The sequence below is a fragment of the Monodelphis domestica genome, chromosome 4, assembly GCF_027887165.1.
Source record: "Monodelphis domestica isolate mMonDom1 chromosome 4, mMonDom1.pri, whole genome shotgun sequence".
NCBI lineage: Eukaryota > Metazoa > Chordata > Mammalia > Didelphimorphia > Didelphidae > Monodelphis > Monodelphis domestica.
Window position 1 is genome coordinate 286689993 of NC_077230.1, and position 19518 is coordinate 286709510.

General features: G+C 45.5%; 1 protein-coding gene across 5 annotated transcripts in view; it reads right to left on the reverse strand.

Moving 5' to 3' along the window:
- The window catches only part of IGSF9B (immunoglobulin superfamily member 9B), a 75610-nt gene extending 56666 nt beyond the window's left edge, over positions 1-18944 (reverse strand). For 4 of the 5 annotated variants that reach the window (XM_001374149.5, XM_016421836.2, XM_056794650.1 and 1 more), the window contains exons 1-3: positions 18620-18917; positions 3593-3790; positions 339-485 (exon numbers count right to left, since the gene is read on the reverse strand). In XM_001374149.5, the coding sequence (XP_001374186.4) occupies positions 339-485; positions 3593-3790; positions 18620-18683 (409 nt within the window). In that variant the 5' untranslated portion in view covers positions 18684-18917. Of the gene's footprint in view, positions 1-338; positions 486-3592; positions 3791-18619 lie in introns of all 5 variants that reach the window. The other variant, XM_056794649.1, reaches the window with a different exon arrangement.
- Between the last annotated feature and the right edge of the window lie 574 nt (positions 18945-19518).

Sequence of the window (19518 nt, forward strand, 5' to 3'; positions counted from 1 at the left end):
AGACTCTAATGTCTTCTTCATCTATGCCAAAGAGTAATCTTTGCATTGCGTTTCTATAACCACCAGATAGCCTAAGAGAGACTTCACCCCACCTCCAGAATCCCATATCTTTGGCTCCCAAGGTATAGCACTTATCAAGAATCATACTGACATTGGGGAGATAGACCGGCACCCAAACCACCCACAAAAGGACGAGTGGGGCAGAGGACAAAAAGCAAAGAGTACCCAAGAGAGGAAGAAAAAAAAAAGAAGATTCACCCACCGTGTTTGAAGCAAAATCACCAAAAAGTATACCTGGACTGACAAAAGGGAGAACAGGGAAGGGGGAAGTTACTAACCATTGATGGTGAGATGCACCCAGCTGCCATTGTGGAAGGTGTCATATTGTTGGTCCAGCATGAGCACTTTACACTCGTACCAGCCCTGGTCTTCTGAGCGCACCTGCTCCAGCCGAAGGGACGCCTTATCGTGAAGACTGGCCCGGCCTGAAGGGGGCATCGAGGAAGGATGGATCTCAGACATCCTCAGGGAAAGGCAGTCGTGTCATGGTCCCAGATTGTAATTTCCCACCCCACCCCCGACCTGCTAAGAAACAGGAAGGAGAGAATGGGAAACCCATTTCCCACATCATGCCAAAAAAATGGGAAACCCTATGCCAAGGCCCCCAACACAGACACCACCAACAGCAGATGGTGGCGGGTGGTGAAAGAAGTAAAAAAAAAAAACTCCAGGCATCCCGCCCCCGCCCTAGCCCCATGCTGGCCTAGCCCCAGACTGCAGAGGGGAAGTCATCATTCAGGATGCTTGGCAGAAAAGGGGGCCTTGGTTCCCTAGACTACATCCCCACTCTTTCCCAGAGTTCCAAGGGGCAGGGAAAGGCCTGACAGATGCAAAACAGAGATTTGGAAGGAAGTCAAAATAAAAATAAGACAAAAAGGAACAAACAGCAATTTCTGATAGGACTTAGAACTGAAAGGGACCTTTTGATCACTTAGTCTAATATCTTTAGGAAGCTGATGTCCAAAGAGCTTAGGTGATTATCTAAAGAAAATCGTCATGGAAGTATTAGCCAGAATTCAAATCCAGATCTTTTGATTCTAATGCTCTCTCCACTACATCATACTGTCTCTCTTCTTTGCCAGCCCATCTCAGTCAAGAGGAAGACCCTCTCTATGCTACATCCCCATAAACTATAAACAGCTTCCTATTTCTGCATGGGTTTCATGGTGAGGAGAAAAAGAAATGTTACTAGTCAGGAGGGTCCCATCCCCAGATCTGCTCTCTCAGGCAGTGATAAAAAAGAATCTGTGTATATGAGGCTCCAATGAACTTGGAGCAAAGAGGAGAGAGAGGAGCTAAGCAGAGGCCCCAGTGGGAAGTCCAGTTTTCCCTCAAAAGCTTTTCTCTCTTTGACACTTTGGACTCCATCCTGTTGGTAGGGATATAATAGCTCAGATTTAAGCTAGACCAAAACAGTCTAGGTTATCTCATCCTGACCTGTGCCACTAAAAAGACATGGCAACCCCCAAGCTTTCTATTCCCCATTTCTGCCACCACCAAATCCATCCCTCAACTCCAAAACTGCACCCCTCCACCCAGTTTATCCTGCTTGCCAACTGATTCTGTCACCTAAGTTAGGGGCTGCTACTCCATCAAAGTTCTAAGGAGCAAGCTCAAAGACAAAAGTAGGGGAGAACTAGAAAGAGAGGGATTCTCAGGGAAAGACTTTAGAATTTAGGGTTCAGAAATAAAAAATCCAGAAGACTGGAGCCAAGTAAAGTCTTTTCTTATTCCACTGGCCTTCTTCCCTCCAAATCCCCAAAATGCACAAGCATACACACAAATAGCCCTGGCAGGCGGGTGGCTGGCTGGCAGTGAGTCACAGACAGGGAGGCCACTGCTGGCGGCAATAATTGCAGAGCAAGATGCAAACAGGGCCAGGAGGAGTGGAAGATGGATCAGGAGGGGCTTTAAGAGGAAGCCCAGGCCTCCGCCAACAGCTCTGATGCCCCAGGATGGTACAGACAAAGGGGCAAAGGAAGGTGGAGAGTAGACAACAAACACTAGACACTCTCTCTCTCTCTTTCTTTCTCTCTCTCTCTCTTCTCTTCTCTTTCTTCCTCCTTTCCTCTCTCTTTTCCTCCCTCCTTCTCCCTCTTCCTCTCCTTTTCTCTCTCTCTCCCCTTCTCCTTTCTTTCTCCCTCTATCTGTCTCTCCTCCCCCCCCATACACACACACACACACACACACACACACACACACACACACACACACAATCCAGAATGAAACAAGGCTCCACCTTCTGAACCCAGGGGGAGGGAGTGGGTGAGGCTAGACAGGACTAATTCTACAGCTGCTGTTGCTACTGTAAAGCCACCTGGAACAGAGGCGGAGGAGTTCCATCAAAAGGGTCCTTTCTGACTCAAATTCCTCCCTAGATAGAAACTGACTCCTACTTTGCTGCCCCGCCTAAGCTCTGTCCCCCTGTGTCACTGTCTGCTTTTCCCTCTCAGGCTCCCTTCTTTCCCCCTCTCCCTCCCCATCTCCAGTCCCTCTTCCTCCATTTCTCTGTCCAATATCCAGGGGCTGTTCTTGGCGGAAGGACAATGTCACATCCCCAGAGTCTGTAGCTCACCCGCTCCTGCCTCCATTCCCACTCCCTCCCTCCTATTCAATTAAAATCAACCAGAGCCAAAAGGGAAGAAGACATAAAAATATAGTGAGACAAAAAACAGAAAGGCAAGAAGAAAAAGAAACCAATAGAAAGAAAGAAAAAAACATTAAAAGGAATCTCAGGCAGGCATTGGATTGGAAACTCCTTAAGGGCAAGCACTGTCTTTTGCCTCCTTTCATATCCCCAGTGCTAGCCACATGGTAAGCACTTAATATATGTTTATTGACTGACTTATAAGAGCTGAGGGACCCAGGAAGCTGTCAGAAGCTTTTTAGAGAAGGGAAAGATAATGGGATGATGGATAGAACTTGTGGATCAAAGGAGGTCACTGTGGAGGCCTTGATCCTGCTAGAAGATACTTCTTCCTCCCAACCATCATCACTGCTAATGTGTATATACCACCTTTCAATTTATTAAGAACAATGAATAATAATAATAATAAACTTCTCTCACAATGACCCTTTAAGGTAAACAGCAAGAGCGTTTTTATATCCATCTGGGAAACTGAGGTCGAGACTTCAATAAACCATTTACTATATTTATTTATTAATGATTTAATGAATAAAACCATGTATTGAGCACCCATTATATGCCAGGCACTTTGTTAAATGCTGAGGACATGAAAAGATGCAAAAGACAGTCCCAGCCCTCAAAAAACTCAAAATGTAATGAGGAAAATAAACAAATATGCATAAGCAAGCTATATAAATATCAGATAAATAGGATATAATTAATGGAGAAAAGGCACCATAATTAAGAGGGGTTGGAAAAGACTTCCTAAAGATGAGATTTTAGTTGGGGCTCACAGGAAGGTCACTCAGCAAGCTGGTGGTAGTGTTAAGATTAGAATCAAAGTCCCCTGGTACATTTCCATGAACAAGGGTAATTCCATTCTCCCACCCCCACCTCCAGCCTTACCTGCATACTCAGGATCCACATGAGGGGGATAGTAGCCAAATTTGATGAATATGGGGATAGGGACCCCAAATTTGAACCATTCGACTACGTAGGGGGGAGGCTGTCCCGTCACAGGGTGGATCACATCGCATCTCAAAATAACGCCCTCACCAGCCCTCGCAGTCACGAACTCAGGCTCCTCCCGAAGGCCGTGGGCACCTAGTGAGCAGAAGATAGTTTAAGTAGGGTATGATGAGGGTAGGAAAGAGCTCTCCAGTCCCAGAGCCATACTCCCATCCCCTTACCTATCTGTATTGATTATCCCTCATGCTCTGAATACTCTGCCCCATCTCTTGGTAACCCTGGTTTTCTTCAAGACTAAGCTCAAATCCCATCTTCTGCAAGTCTTTCTTCGTGCCCAAGAAGTTAATGCCTCCCCTGATCAGATTCCCCTGATCTATTGTGTATCTACTTTATATGTACCTAGTTATGTGCATGTTGTTTTCCTTATTAGAATGTAAACTCCTAGAGGACAGGGGCTATTTTTGCTTCTCTTTCCATGCTCCCTGCTTACTACAGTGCCTGGCACAGGATCAATATTTAATCAATGTGGATTGACAGATGGCGTGAGGCCATTCACCCTCATGAACAATCTCTCAACCTCAAAAGGGTCAACTCTCCTTCAGAAATATCCTATCTTCTAAGAAAGAATAAACCACTTTTCACAACTTAATCTCCATTCACATTAATTTTTTTTTGCTTTTTGTAATTCAATTTTTTTATTTTAATAACAAATTTCCTATACGTTTTCCAAAGTTATATGATCCAAATTGTCTCCCTCTCTTCTTCCCTGCCCCCTCCCAGAGCTGGCAAACAATTCAATCTGGGTTATAGATATATGTATTATAATGCAAAACATATTTCCATATTATTCACTTTTGTAAGCAAATAATTTTATCAAATGAAAACCTTCAAACTTATACCCCAATAAACAAGTGATAAATCATATGCTTTCATCTGCATTCCTATGGAACACCAGACTAATCTTCCCTTCTCAGAAGAATAAAACACAGGAATGCCCTACTCCAAGACAGAGTACCACCCTTTCCCAAGGATTTCCTTGCCAGGAGATGACACCCTTGATATAAGAAAATAACTCCTATCCCTGAGATCTATTAATCCTGATGGCTGCATCTTCCCACTGCCTGTGGAAACTCTAAGACATTCCAGCCTTGTGAGACAGAGAGAGAAAGAGAGGAGGAAGCTAAAGAGAGAAGAGCTCACTAAAAGCTAGATTTTTCCTTCCAGGATAAAGTGCATTAGAGTTATAAGCACTTCTCTGCCCTGCCTTCCTACTATTCTCCTCAATACACACACACACACACACACACACACAGAGAGAGAGAGAGAGAGAGAGAGAGAGAGAGAGAGAGAGAGAGAGAGAGAGAGAGAGAGAGAGAAGGACTCCCACCCCCTCCCTGTGGAGCCCCCTCGCCAGCTGTAGCTAGCTATTAGACACAGACATACACATTTCCATCTAAGATTTCACAATCAGAGTTTAAAACCCAAACTGCAGACACAACCATTCTCCTACCCTCATCTGGGCACTGACAGATGCTAGCACAAAAAAAAATGGAATAAAGAAAGAAAAGACAAAGAAAAAAAGAGGGGACTCTGGAAAGGACTAGGGGAATCCCTGACAAAACAGAGCTGGTGTAGGGCATCACTGGTGAAATAAGCCAATTGGCCAGTCTATCCCCCTGTCCATCCCCTCTCTTTCCATTCCCCTCTGGCTGCCGCAGAATGGGGACGGCTGGCTGGTAGGAGGGGCCTCATTCTCATCTGATCATCCAGTTCCTTATCCAGAGGTTCTTAACCTTTTTGTGTCATGGACCCTTTTGGCAATCTGGTGAAATCTATGAATCCCTCTCAGATGTTTTTAGATTCATAAAATACACAAAGAAAACTAATTCTATATGAATATGAATTATTAGAATATATTTTCCCATCCAAGTGCATAGACCTGTGGAAATCTAAGAATTTCTGACCTAATCTAACCTTGACCACGAGTGATTTTATGAACTCCACCACTGGGAGAGCAGAGAAATGGAAAGCAGGGAGAGACTTGTGGGGCTAGCCTCTCTCTATAACTTGTTGTTGCACTGACAAAAATAGTTATTTCAATGCTAAAGGGAAATGAAGTACGTCATCTAGCTTCTTAGACTCCTAACTACAGCTGGTTATGGAATGGGGCAGCCCTTATTCCAAGAGCTGGAAGACAAATCCTCTTACATATCCCCCTTACCAAGCTAGAAAAAAAAAAGAATTCAATTAACCCATGCACTACCAAACACCCATAGATTCTTGCTATTCCTCCATACTTTCCTTAATCCCTCAAGCTAGGAAAAGAATCTTTTAACACCTCCATCCCCACTGACTTTTTTTAAGTCCCTCCATTCTCATTCTAGAATTCCTTTAGCAAGGTCACAAGGTCACCTTGTTCAGTGGAGGTCCTTATGGGAGAGGAAAAAATAGGAATCCCTTCCCCAAAGATATTAGCTCTCGATCACTAGTCCAAATGGTCCACAGCTCCACAAGCTTCTATCCTATCATGCCAACCTTGCCAACACTGCCTTTGATACAAAGATTATCACCCACCCATCCTCCAACATTTATAGGGGAAGAGGGAAAAGAAGTATGAGGCTTCTCCCTGTACTGGGATAGCAGTGCCAAAATATTAGCTGCTTGACCCTTTGATATATGCACGTTGCCTTCCCATGATCCGCTCCCCCCCTTCCATCCCATTCCATCCCACTCCCACTGCAGTTATGGGGCTTGGTGCCGGGGAGGGAGCCCAGGAGGTAAGCAGCATCCTGACTCTCTGCAACTTGCTGAAGGAGGAGGAGGAAAAGCCTTCTAGAAGCTGATTGGCTGCAGGTGACATCACTGTTTTCTAGAGAAGGAGCTAAGATCACTGGATATTTTTGGAGCAGAGCAGAGCTCTGCACTCACCTGCTAGTGGCCCCAGCAGGTTCTCCAACCCCCTCCCCCAATCCCAACCCAGGTTGCACTTCTAGCCCCTCCATGAAGGAAGGGGGAGGTGCACAAATGCAGAGACTCCCTCCTCCCCATTTAGAGAACTTGAGGAATGGGCTGGGCATTCCGGGAAGGACAGAATCTCCCTCTTCCCTCTCTTAGCCCCCTGATTCCCAAGGTGAGGAGAGAGCAAGCATCTCAGGGGACACTCAGGGATGGATATATGTAGAACCTTGGTGAGATTGTATGCATGCACACAGAGCTGTCTGTGTGTATGTCTCTGGAGTATGGGTCTGCAAGGAAATCACAAAGGGAAGGCAGAGTAAAGAAGGAAAGCCACTCCAAAAGAGGGTGTAGGGTGTGTTGCAAATTGCCAAGAATGGAGGGTATCCCAAGGATGGAGTCTTTTTCCCTAGGGCAAGATAAAGAAAGGGTCATGGAAAATAATTTAACAATGATGACAGGGATAGTTTTCTATGCTTGTATGTTTTTTGTGAAGCCCGTTCAGGAATGTAGGACTTCGGGAAGGAAATGTGTAGGAGACAGATTGGGGAATGGGGTGTGTTGGCTTGGGGACCCACTCCTGGCTTTACTGTTCTCACAGCTCTGGTTGCTCATTTGCACCTCTCTTTGCCTGATTTTCACTGCATCACCAATGAAGCTGTTGGTTTCACACCTCCTCTGGCTGGAGAAAGCTGCTAGGCTTCCAGCTGCCTCCTAGCCAGTCTCCAGTAATCAGAGAGCCACTCCCTGACCTCTTTCTTCACCATCCTTCTTACTCTACTGACACAGGGAGTCACTAGCAGGTAGGAGAAGAGTCATGCAGTCACCAAAGATGGTACCACAGGTACCAAGGTTTGTTCCCATCTCTGACCCACTCACAACCCAGAACTGATCTACCAAATGGAGAATGGAGAGGGAGAGTCTGATAATGGAGCCAGAGAAGATTCCATGGCCCCCAGCATCTGATCTTTAGTACCACAGATACTAGGAAAAGAAAAGGACCACTTGGTACAGATTCTTTTATTACTCAAATTTCCCTAACACCCTCTTTTCTTTGTCCCAAAAGAACAACCCAACAGGCAATGCAGAATATCCTACTGGGTACAACTGTTATCCAGAGTTTATGGCAAGGATGGCATTTGGGTTGAATCTCAAGTATTCTCTCTACCCTAGATGGTTTTAACTCACTTTCTTATCCATTTATTCTTCCAGTTGTCTCCCATGACACAAGTTCTCATAACACTGGTGTTCTCATGTGATAGAATCACAGAGTCAAAATTGAAAGGAACTTCAGTGATCATAAGAGTCCCAGTGTGGCTTACCTAAGGTCACATAGCTAGTTAGTGGCAGAGTTCAGATCCCAACTCATTATTTCTGATTCCAAGTCACTCAGTGTTTTTTTTTCGTACATGATCCCTCTTAGAGAGAATTAGAACACATGTGTAGGAGGAGGGAGGAAGAAGAGGAAAGAGTATATGATCAAAGCTAATGAACAAGACAGAGATGAAATTAGGTAAGGGATTCAAAGCCCCTGTCCCAGTGGGGAACTGCCTTCACACTCCAAATCCCTCTTGTATCCTATTTGTCTTCTTCCTTTATAGCACTACACACACACACACACACACACACACACACACACACACACACACACACACAGAGAGAGAGAGAGAAAACAGTCTTCTCTCTCTCCTTTTCCTCCCTCAGAATCTATTGTAAAAAAATTAGCAAATTTCAACTCTGAAACCTCTTTGTTTTCCCTATACCTCTTCTTGCCTCTTAAATAGCTGAGAGACCACTCCAACCTTGGATTCCCTGCTTCCATTTCCCCTCCTCATCTCAGCTAAACTCAATGAATGAGGTAAGACCTGTGGGCGACTATCCACAAGTTCTCCAGAAAGCCTAGGAGAATATAAATACAAGGGAGTTGTGGAGGAATGGGTTATGAAAGAAAGAGTTTAGAGGAATGGGGACAGAGACTAATAAAGGCATACAACACAGAAAGAAACTATCTTCCTTGACCCTTACCATGGTACTCATAGTAGACAATAAATGTTTGATGAGTGAATGAAAGAATGAATGGATGAATGAATCCATTAAGAGACTCAGGAAGACAATGACAATGCAAAAGAAAAACAAGGCAATAAGTGAAATAGAAAAACCAATACCCTTAGAGAATAGCATACAACTGTCCAAGTCAGATGTGAAAGGGAAAATTCAACTCAGTTCAACAAATATTTTAAGTGCTCCCCCTTATACAAGTCACTGCTAGGCTGTAAGAAAACAATTTAGGGTAAAAAAATGATCCTTACCCTCAATGAGCTTATCATCTAATGGAGAAAGATGGAGCTGTGTTAGTAGATAAATTTAATGAAGAAGGGTGAAGCCAAAGCTAATTAGGAAAGAAAACCTAATAAAATGGCCCTATCTGGATGGGCCTAAATTATATCCCTGAACTGGGAAATTGTCAGTAAAATAGAGGAAAGATCTCTTGTGTAGAAGGAAAAAATGTCCACTGACCCATCCATCATTGGAGCCTAGGAGAAGAGGTCAGGAAATTTGGTTGACCCTGACATGCAGTCCTATTGAATAACTTGTGAATTTAGGGGTTGATAGGTGAGGTTAAGGGATGGAGTAGAGAATAGTGCTACTTAAATTCCTCCCCCCTTTTTTCCCGTTTTTTAAAAAAATTATTTTATTTGATCATTTCCAAACATTATTCATTGGAAACAAAGATCATTTTCTTTTCTTCCCTCCCCCCCCACCTCTCCCATAGCCCACGAGCTATTCCACTGGGTATCACATGTGTTCTTGATTCAAACCCATTTCCATGTTGTTGGTATTTGCATCAGAGTGTTCATTCAGAGTCTCTCCTCAGTTATATCCCCTTCACCCCTGTAGTCAAGCAGTTGCTTTTCATCGGTGTTTTTACTCCCCCAGTTTATCCTCTGCTTGTGGATAGTGTTTTTTAGATCCCTGCAGATTGTTCAGGGACACTGCATTGCCACTAATGGAGAAGTCCATCACCTTCAATTGTACGACAATGTATCAGTCTCTGTGTACAATGTTTTCCTGGTTCTGCTCCTTTCGCTCTGCATCACTTCCTGGAGGTTCTTCCCCCCTTTTTTGAGGCAATAGTAGAGAATAAAGTAGAATAAAGAGTAGAAGAAGCAATAGTAGCCTGGAACAATTTTCTTAGTGAGCAGGCATCATAGGATTCGCCCAGACAGTTTTATGGTGGCCATATTACCCTTCTGAGATCTGGCTGACCTTTTGGATAGCTCAGGAGGTACAAATCTCAAATTCTCAAAGCCAGGTGGCAATCAGCAGGAAACTGGGCCAAAGACTGTAGTTGGCATAGCCTGGTCAACACAGAATAATCATACACTCACTAGAGGCTGGCATAGCCTCCACCTCCAACCTGGAGCTTTCTTGCCAAGTTCAGAATTAGAAGTTGGGGGATCACAGAGGATGGAGCCACAGAGCCTCTAGTCCCCTACCTATGTCCTCCAGCTTCTGGTATTCAGTGCCACAGATATCAGAGAGGCTATATAAGGACAGACAGCTAGGACAGATGGATGATTTTTATTACTCAGAGTTCCTTTCCCTAAAATCCCATGATCTTGAACCTTAGTCCAGCCAACCAAAGGCAAAATTATCTATCACAGACTAAAGAGAATAGGAGAAAGAAGAAACTTAACAAAACTTCATATACCCCAAAGGTCCTGGGATTAGTAATGGCTCTGAAATCACAAAATGAAAAATTTAGAGCTGGAAGTAACCTTAGAGGTCATCAGGTCCAACCACATCATTTTACATATAGGAAATCTAAGACCTAGAGGCATTAAATAATTTGCCCAAGGTCACAAAGATGGCAGGACTAAGATTTAAATCCTTGATCTGCCACTTGTTTCTACAACTTTGGGCAAGCACTAAGCTTGTTCCCAAATCTATGAAAGGAAGGGATTGGACCAAATGACTTCTGAGATCTCTTCTGGATCTAAATCTATGACCTTCTTAGATGGATCTATATTTTAGGCCTCTCACTGGCAAGATCCCTCTAGGTCATGAATCCCTAGAATCCAATAAAGGGAGCAGAGAATGAATGAGTCTTTTACTTCGAAGAATGAAATATATTCATTAGTCTTTACTTTCTGTGATTTTCAAGTAGAAGAGAGAGGAATGGTGGCCTAAATCCCTAGGTATTCCGCCCTATTATCTGGCATTCTAGAAGGCTTTCTAGCTTACTTAGAGAAGGGTGTCACACTAGCATGGGCTGGACATTTGCCAGCAGTGGTCCTCATCAGAACCATTTGTTCCCTACTTCCCAAGAGCTCAAGCCCAATAATATAAGGGACAAGCCACCATCAACGATACCTCCCTCTTCCAACCTTAAATATAACTCTTGCTGACTCAGCCAAGATCTACCCCTTGTTGCCACAATTTAATCACCATCATGATACCTACCACTAGGGAAGTGATTATGGAAAACTAAGCTGAGGAAGTCAACCAAAGGTCTGGAGAAGAATAATACCATCCTCCACCAAAGATAATATGACCCTAAAAGGTGCCATAGAAGGAAGGGAGGAGAACCTACATTCTCATATAATGAAAGGGTGTGTGATCACCCTTGCAATTATATAAAACAGGTAGGATAGATGGCATCTTGGTCTTTTGGTTCTCTCCAGGATGAACATCCCCTTAAATCTCCAAGATCAAAGGCAAGTGGTCTCTTCTTCTCCAAAAGACCTTCAGGGAAAATGATGATATAAAGCACTCTCCTGATATTATTCTTTGTGTTCCTTCACCCTTCTGGTTCTTATCCTGATCTGTCCCATCTCTAACCTCTCAGACTGGGACTAGGTCCACTAAATCCTACCCTGTTTCCCCAGGTAGAAGAGAACTCTTTAGCCAAAAGAGCAGCAAAGGATTCAAAGAACCGAAAGTCCAAAAGCTCCCTTCCTCTGCCAGTGGATATGCTTCTTCCCTCAGCTAGCTCCTCATTCCCCACTGCAGCCCATGAAGCAGGAACATATTAGCAACTTTAATTTGTTCTCTACTAGATTATATCTCTAGGAGGCCTTTCCCCGCAGACCCGCTGACAGGAAGGAAGTCAGTAATTCAATCTCTGATCTTCTTTAATGGCTTCTCAGCAGAAAAGCAAAACCACGCCTGCCCACACCCAAGAATTCCCCTCCTCCCCAACTTGCACTCAAGTTCAAGAACCCCCACATGGCCACATATACACATGCAAAATTGTGGGTACACGGGCCCCTAAACCCAGGGATAAGACAAAAGGGACAGGGGTGTCTTTCAGGGATCTGGAAAAGCACAATAATCAAGACTCCCTCCTTGTCGGTGCTCAGATTGGTAGGACAGAGGCAGACCTTATGGATGGCATGTCCCTAGGGAAGTGTGAAATACAAATACAGTATTTACTCACCTATAAAACTCTGGCTCTTTTTCTAATATGAAGCTAGAAAATGAGGACAATCACTCACCTTGTGCAGAGTATGAAGGGGAGGCTGGCTTGCAACTTGTATGCAACATGGTCTCATGTATATATAATATTTCTCATCCCCAGGAGAGACCAACAGGGGAGTTAGGGGGAGGGGAAGAGGATAAGGAGAGGACTTTCTCCCATGACTATGTCCTCTCAAAACTGACAAGTGTCTCCCTTCTATCACTGCCCACCATAGAATTCCTCCCTTGAGTTCCTCATGGAGGCCCCCAGCCCCCCGCCCTATCCACCAGTCTCCTGCTTGTTCATGCAAAAAAAGCAAGAGAGCAGAATATTGAGAAAGAAAAAATAGGTCAGTCGCCTCAAGCAAGCAGGGTCTATGCCCATGAGCAGTGCACTAGAGGAGACCAGGGCATTAACAGTTTTCTCCTCCCCACCCCCTTGTTATCACCCATACCAAAGATATGTTCCCTCTCCTTAGGTTCCAGTGGAGAAGGAAGAAGATTTTCCCAAAGTATCCCTGAGCTTCTCCCCTGGTTGCTTCCTATCCCATCTCCAGACCACTCCCATTGCCTTTCCAAAATGTGAATACCCCAGACTACTCAGTCAAACCGTTGGCTATACAACCGGCCTCATCCCCCAGACTTTGCCCTCTTCCAAATTGTCGGAATCCATGGCTGCTCTCTCTACAGAGAGGCCAGCTCACAGTAGGCCAAGTGCCAAAAGAATGCATTTAGGGAGACTCCAAAACTAGCCTTCAGATCATCTCCAAGTGAGGTTAATTAGATTTTTCCCTCTCCCCTCACCCTATTTCTCTGCCTACCACCACCTTCATCTAATCCCTCCTTCTCTTACATACACACAACACAAAATCAGAGAGAGAGAGAGAGAGAGAGAGAGAGAGAGAGAGAGAGAGAGAGAGAGAGAGAGAGAGAGAGAGAGAGAGAGAGAAGCAACTGGACATTCTCACCAATTAGAGCTTTTTACTAATCAGATCCAGTCACCCTAATGAGTTGCCCAGACTACTCTCAGGAGTGCAAAGAGAATAAGTCTTATTCCACCATCACTAGGGCCTAAAGCAAGCATAGTGGTAGCCATGGATTTGGGGGGTGGGGTGGCAAGAGGACAAGGGAGGGGAGGAATGACGATATATCTCTTGGAGCAGAGCAGAAATATAGGAGAGCCTGAAGCCAGTGAAAAGGAAATGGAGTGGGGGGAGATGGAAGAGAAAGAAGGGAAGACATGATGAATTTCAAGTTACAGCTTCCCATTCCCATGCATCCCAACAGGCAATCGAGAATAGCTATGATTAGAAGCCAGGATACAGATATAGACAACACAGAGAGAAAGCAGCCATGAAGAGGGAAAGCACAGAAAAAAGGGAGGTGGGCTCTCAGAAGGATGGCATTAAGAAAGCTCAGTCTTAGGAGGGACTAGAGAGAAATGGCTTAAGGAGCAAGTGAAGAAACAAGCCCTGGAAGCCAGGGGGAAACAAACCTAAGCAGAGCAAGATAGAATAGGAAGAGTATTAAAAGAGAAGGAATGAGAAGGGATGGAAACTCAAGAAAATGCTGAGACTCTGAATTACCCTGCCTGGGTAGCTCCGGCTCCTTGGGTAACTGGATCCAGTGTTTCTGTCTCAGAGTTGTAAACATGAAACCACCTAGGGCTTAGGACCCAGTGATTCCCCAAACTAGTCATATGTCACACAACATACTGATGCTGAAAGCTGATGCCTCCCTGTGCCCCCTGGTCAGTCCCTTTCAAACTTTCCCTCTCCCTAACTTCTTTCAGGGCACAAGATAATGGACAGACACCTTCCTGAAGCATATGCCCACCTCAGTCATTTCCTAAATCAAGTCTTGCCAAGAAACTGTACTACTCCAAGAGCCCTGATGCCCTGCAGCCCTCCAGACCATTCTAAGCACCCCAAAGAAGAGGCAGGGAGGGAAATAAATGTCCTTCTTCACCTTATAAAGAGGAGAACTGCCTGGTATTGAATGGGCAGGAATATAATTGAGTGAAAACAAGAATTTAGGAAGAAAGAAGATATGGGAGGCATATAGAGGTCAGAAACTGCAGTGATCATAACCAAAGAACCTAGGCAGAGGTGAAATAGGGGGCTGAGGAGGGAAGGTATTAAGGCTTCCAGTTCTACAAACCAGGAAAGAGAACACTTACCTATTGACCTACATTTCTTTAAGGTACCCTTCAATAACCACAGACTCGGAATCTGTTTTTCAAGACCATTTACTATAGAACATCTGACCAAGACTCTCAATACCTTGTCCTTCTTAATCTCCTATTCAGTGAGATGAGTTAAGAGGTCTGTCCAAAGCCCCAGCCCAACCGTCTAGTCCCTAACAGGGTCCATAATAACTAGGATGCCAACTCAAACCTCCAACTAGCCCTGAGTGTCTCATTCTGTTCCTGGACAACAGTTCTTTCCGTGGCAGCTATTAGTCAGTCAGTCAGTCAATAAACAGTTATTAAGTACCAACTATGTGCCAGGCAAAAGACAGTATCTGCCCTCTAGTAGCTCCCAATATAATAGATCCACTCTGAGTTAAGAATCATGGGTCTTGATTTCTGGGTTAGTATGGATAGTTCTTTATATGCAAGGCTGCCTCTTCGTCCCCTTAACATTTCTGAAATTTGTTTTGCATTACTTCTTCCCATGTATAATGGGTATCATGATGTTTGCATTCTCAATGGGTAGGGAAGGGCCTGAAAGGAGGGAGAGAATTTGGAATTCAAAAATTTTAAAAATCAAATAAATAGATAGAAATTTCTTTCAATTATGTAGAAGAAAAATTAAAATTATTCTTGATTGCTCAGAGGAGACAACTAAGGTCAATAAGTAGAAATTATAGGGAAACAAAATGATAGGGTCGGTTTGACCCAGGGAAAAAGAGGCCATTAATAATTCTCACAGAGATGCTTCCTTACAGAAATTACAAGGAACCATATAAAGGCAAAATACAAGTAAGAATTACCTCAAAATTCAAGCTATCCAACAATGCCTCATGAGAGAGTGAATTCCTTGTTGCTAGTGATATTCCAGAGGTTAGATGAATTAGGATATTGTAGTAAAGGTTTATAATTTGGTTAGGTAGTTGGACTTAAGACTTCCAAGGTCTCAATTCTGATATTTTGACTTCTATCAACCATGATATGTCCTTGATGTTGCTTAGTACAGTGTCTGGCATATAGTAAGGGCTTAATAAAGTCTTACTGACTGACATTGACTAGATCCAACCTCTTCAAAGTAAATTGGCCATATCCCCAGGATTGCAGATCTCTCATCAGATTTTCCAAGGCTACCCAATAAGAATCTGCATAACACAGTGGAAAGAACATGAATTTGGGGTCAAAAGACTTGGTTTCAGTTAATTATTAACTGTGGGATCACAGTCAAGTCATTGAACCTATCTTATTTCTCTCATCAATAAAATTAGTAAGATGGACAAGATGCTCTTCAAGGTTCCTTTCCATTCTAAAGCCTGTTGGCCTACTAGATTTATCTCTCCATCTCTGACCTGCAAAATTCAAAAGATGAAGTTGTATCCCTCCCCTTTGCAAATTCCAAGTTGCTTTTTGGGTGAGAAACAACCTTTGCCTCCCTTTATACCATCCCCTCTCTTTCCTTCTGCTGAAGTTTAATAACTAGAGCATCTCTATTATTAGTCAAACACTAACTTCCTTAATCCCATATATCTGATCTTGACCCCTGACATCATCTTGCAGAAAATTTTGGAAAAGTATTCTCTGCCTTTGGGAAGTCATTGAACAGAGAGCATTCTGTGAGAACATTCACACTGAAAGACACACTCAGATCCAGACATACACATAGAAACATACTTATAGTATTCAGGCATTCACCCATACATGGATTTGCTCACTTATATGCACTGGTAGATCCCTCCCAGCCCCATCCAACCCTCTCCCCTCCCTCTAAGGAGCTAGGAGACATTGAACTGTTCTCATCTGCTTTCTGCCAGGAGAACAGGAGAAGTAGCAGCCCTAGGTGTCCTTCACATGACCCTTTACAGGCTCTAATGGGTTCTGGCTCTTCAGACCCTCCACTGGAATTTAGTCAACTCCAATGCCCAAGCTTGTTCCCTATGGATACCTGGGAAGCAAAGGGACAAAAGAATTTCCCCATCCCTATTTTAACCTAAAAAGAGGTTCTTAGCACTTTCCCAATACTTAGCAGTGACATCAAAATTTCTCTAAAAATTTTCTGATCAATGTACATTGAATTACAAAGTCTACGGAAGAAGGGAATAAATGAAGGCAAAGGCAAGTAAGGGCTCCACTAACCCACCAATATATATCATACTAAGAGAGGCCCCTGGAGGTCAACAAAATCAGTCCCTTTCTTTCATTAGCTCATTTAAAATAGATAAACATTTCTTCAAATCTTAAAGGAAGATCCATAACTTTATTGGAGAAGCCTACCCCATGACAAACAATCCCTCACTATTCCAAAGTTCTTAATGTATATTCTCTCTTGCTGCAGTGAAAAATCCACTCGCCTTCACCCAGTACTTAACCAAGTGGTAGAACAACAGTTTTCCCTTCATGAAACCTCCCCCAAGGTCTGATATTACTCAGGTCTCTCTCTCTGCCTCTCTTTCCTGGAGTGAATTGGGTTCATTCACCTAATTCTTTTTGCCCTTTCACTTACTGTCCCAGAGCAGTAAACTATATTAAATTCGATAATGTAATTGAATGTAGGCAAAGAAATGCAAGACCAGGCAGAGAAAAGACCAGGAAGCCTAGCATTTTCCTACTTGGATCCAAATTCTTCTATCTTGCCAAGCTTTTGCTTCGTGACTCAGTATCCCCACCTAAAATGAACTGTGAGACCTGTCCATAGCAATATACTATTTACTTCCAGTCTTCTCTCTTTGATCCTCCAGGATGTCCCCCTCCCAAGAAGAACCAGGAGGGGGGTTGCTTCAGGCGCTTCATTCCAGGTTCCACCCTCTCCGCACCCCCCCCCAACATAATTTTTGCAGTCTCTGAAAAGGGCGCCTCCTGCTGGTCTGCCCTGCCCTTGCACCGTAGGGATTGGGGAATGGGGGTGGGGGAGGCGGGAATGCCTTCCCTCCCCACTTCCTCCCCGACTCAGAGAGGCGTCTCTCTCTAGGCTTGACATCTATCCACGAATCCCCAGCCCCGCCCGATTGTTCCCTTCTGCCAGTGGTCTCAGAGAGTGTTTATGCACTTGCCCTGCAGCCAGATTATCGCTGGGCGCTGGGGACCATGAGCTCAGTGCCATGGCACCCACCCGCCCTCTTCTTCTCTGACTTCCTTACAAGGACTCCTTACAAGTCAGGGGTACCACCCCGAGCTGAACAGATAGATCTCTTTCCCAGTCTTCTGTCTCCCAAGCCAACGCTAGCGCACGCAACGCCCCGGACCTGGGCTTCCCTCTTTCGTACTACCTCCTCCTCACCACCCCCGTTTGGGGGGGGGGGGTGAGGGAGGGAGGAATAAATAAAAATTAGGGGGTGGGAATCCCGCTGAGGAGGGCTGCAGGGAATTCTCCCTTTCCGCTCTGCTTTGGACCTGGGGGAAGTCTATCTCTTCTGCTCAGTACTTCCCTGGGAAGTTTGTGTGGTTTGGTGCGGGCAAGGATGGCAAACACCCTACGGCTATCCGGGCCGCTATTGCTGGTACTCAGAGCTCAGGATGGAAGTCATATCTCCCCGGAGTCTCAATGAAGGGCGCCTAAGCCCCTCTGCTGGGTGCCCGCCTTGCCAAGACAGCAAGGTGATCTGACCTTAAGCTGCCAACTGCGGGGAGGGGGCCTCTGCTGCCCGCGGGGCTGCAGTGGTGTGTATGTGTGTGTGTGTGTGTGTGTGTGTGTGTGTGTGTGTGTGTGTGTGTGTGTGTGTGTGAACCCTTCTCGGGTCCCATCCGGATGCCAAGCCAAGGGCTCCTCTCTGATGAGTGGTCACTATGCACTGGGGATGCTGGGGGGGGGGGGGGAGGGGGACTCCCACCAAATAACCTGCAAACTGACTTGCTAACCAGAATTGAGAATAAGCCCCCTCTCCAAACCCCGGGTTGTCGCTTTGCTAGGGAGAAGCACACTGTCTTATGAGAAAATCTTTGCCAAAGGAAAAGTCTAGAGAAGTGGAGATGGAGGGAGTTGAGGGAAGGGGTGAGGGATACCAAGGGTCTATGGGGAGCATCCTTTTTGGGATGCCGGGTCAGCCCCAGGGGTCCCTGACATGTTCTCTCTTGCTGTCTCCATCCCTTCCAGATGCCGAGATGGATGGGATAGATGGGCAAGTTTTCTCCCTTCCCTGGTAGGTAGTTAGTCTGAGTGCGAGTCACCAGAATCGGGGGACTTTCTCCCGCGGCAAGTCACGGATGCCGGGCTAGCAGAGAGCTCTCTCCCCAGCCTTGGGAAGAAGGGAGTGGGGAGAGCCCGGGGTAAGGGAAGCCCGGCGACCCAGGGGAGTGGGGGGGAGGGAGGGGACGGAGAGGTGGAGACAGGGATGGGGGCAGAGCAGACACGCTGTACTTCAACTCACCTTGAGCTGCAAGACCTCTGGTGCTGATCACACTTGCTATCAAAGTGGCCACATACCAAATCATAGTACTACCGCCCGCCAGCAAAGAGCGTCATCATATCTTAAAAGTGCCCCTCTTTCCGAAGACTTATCATGCCCCAGCCCCAAAGCGGTATCAAGGAGCCCCCACAGAAGCCCTCTCTCATGTCCTGCTCCTTTCCTTCTGCTGCCTCTCCACTCTCTCCATCCCTCCTTTCCTATCGCAGCCCCTCTCTCTACCCTTAGCCAGGCAGCGGCAGCAGCACCTGCACTACGAGCAAAGGCAGAGCTGAGCCAATGCTATGGTGAAGCCTAGCGTGGGCCCTAAGCCGCTAGGGCCGCCCCTATCTCCTGCCCATTGGTTGTCTCCCGAGGGAGTGAAGGATGATTGGCTCAGAGTGATGCCCGTCCCCGTGCGAAGGAGGCGAGCCCCGTTTCAAGGTGCGTTGAAGTGTGGAGAGCACAGAGCCGCAGAATCATGCGCATTGCCAGGGAGAAGGCGTTTTAGCGTCTCTGCTCTGCTCCTTGCTCACACTGCATGGCAAGTTTCTGGAGGGAGAGATGAGCCCTCTTCGGGGTTGCTGCTGGGACCCCCTCCCCCGGTCTCACCTGTCCTGGATGACTATGCAACGGGAAAGGCCCACACCCATCCATCCAGAGAGCCAGACATTTTGTCATCAATTCTGAGGACAGCAGCTCCCGGGAGGAGGGAGGATGCTGATTCAGTAATGGGGAGACCCAGGAACAGGCAGCCTAGAGATGAGGAGGAATTTCCTTCCCTGGATATCTTTCCAAGCAGGAGAGTCTACCCTACCTAGCTTTCTCCAATCCTGCCTTCTCCTCCCCAGGAACCTGGAATGGGTACACACACACACACACAC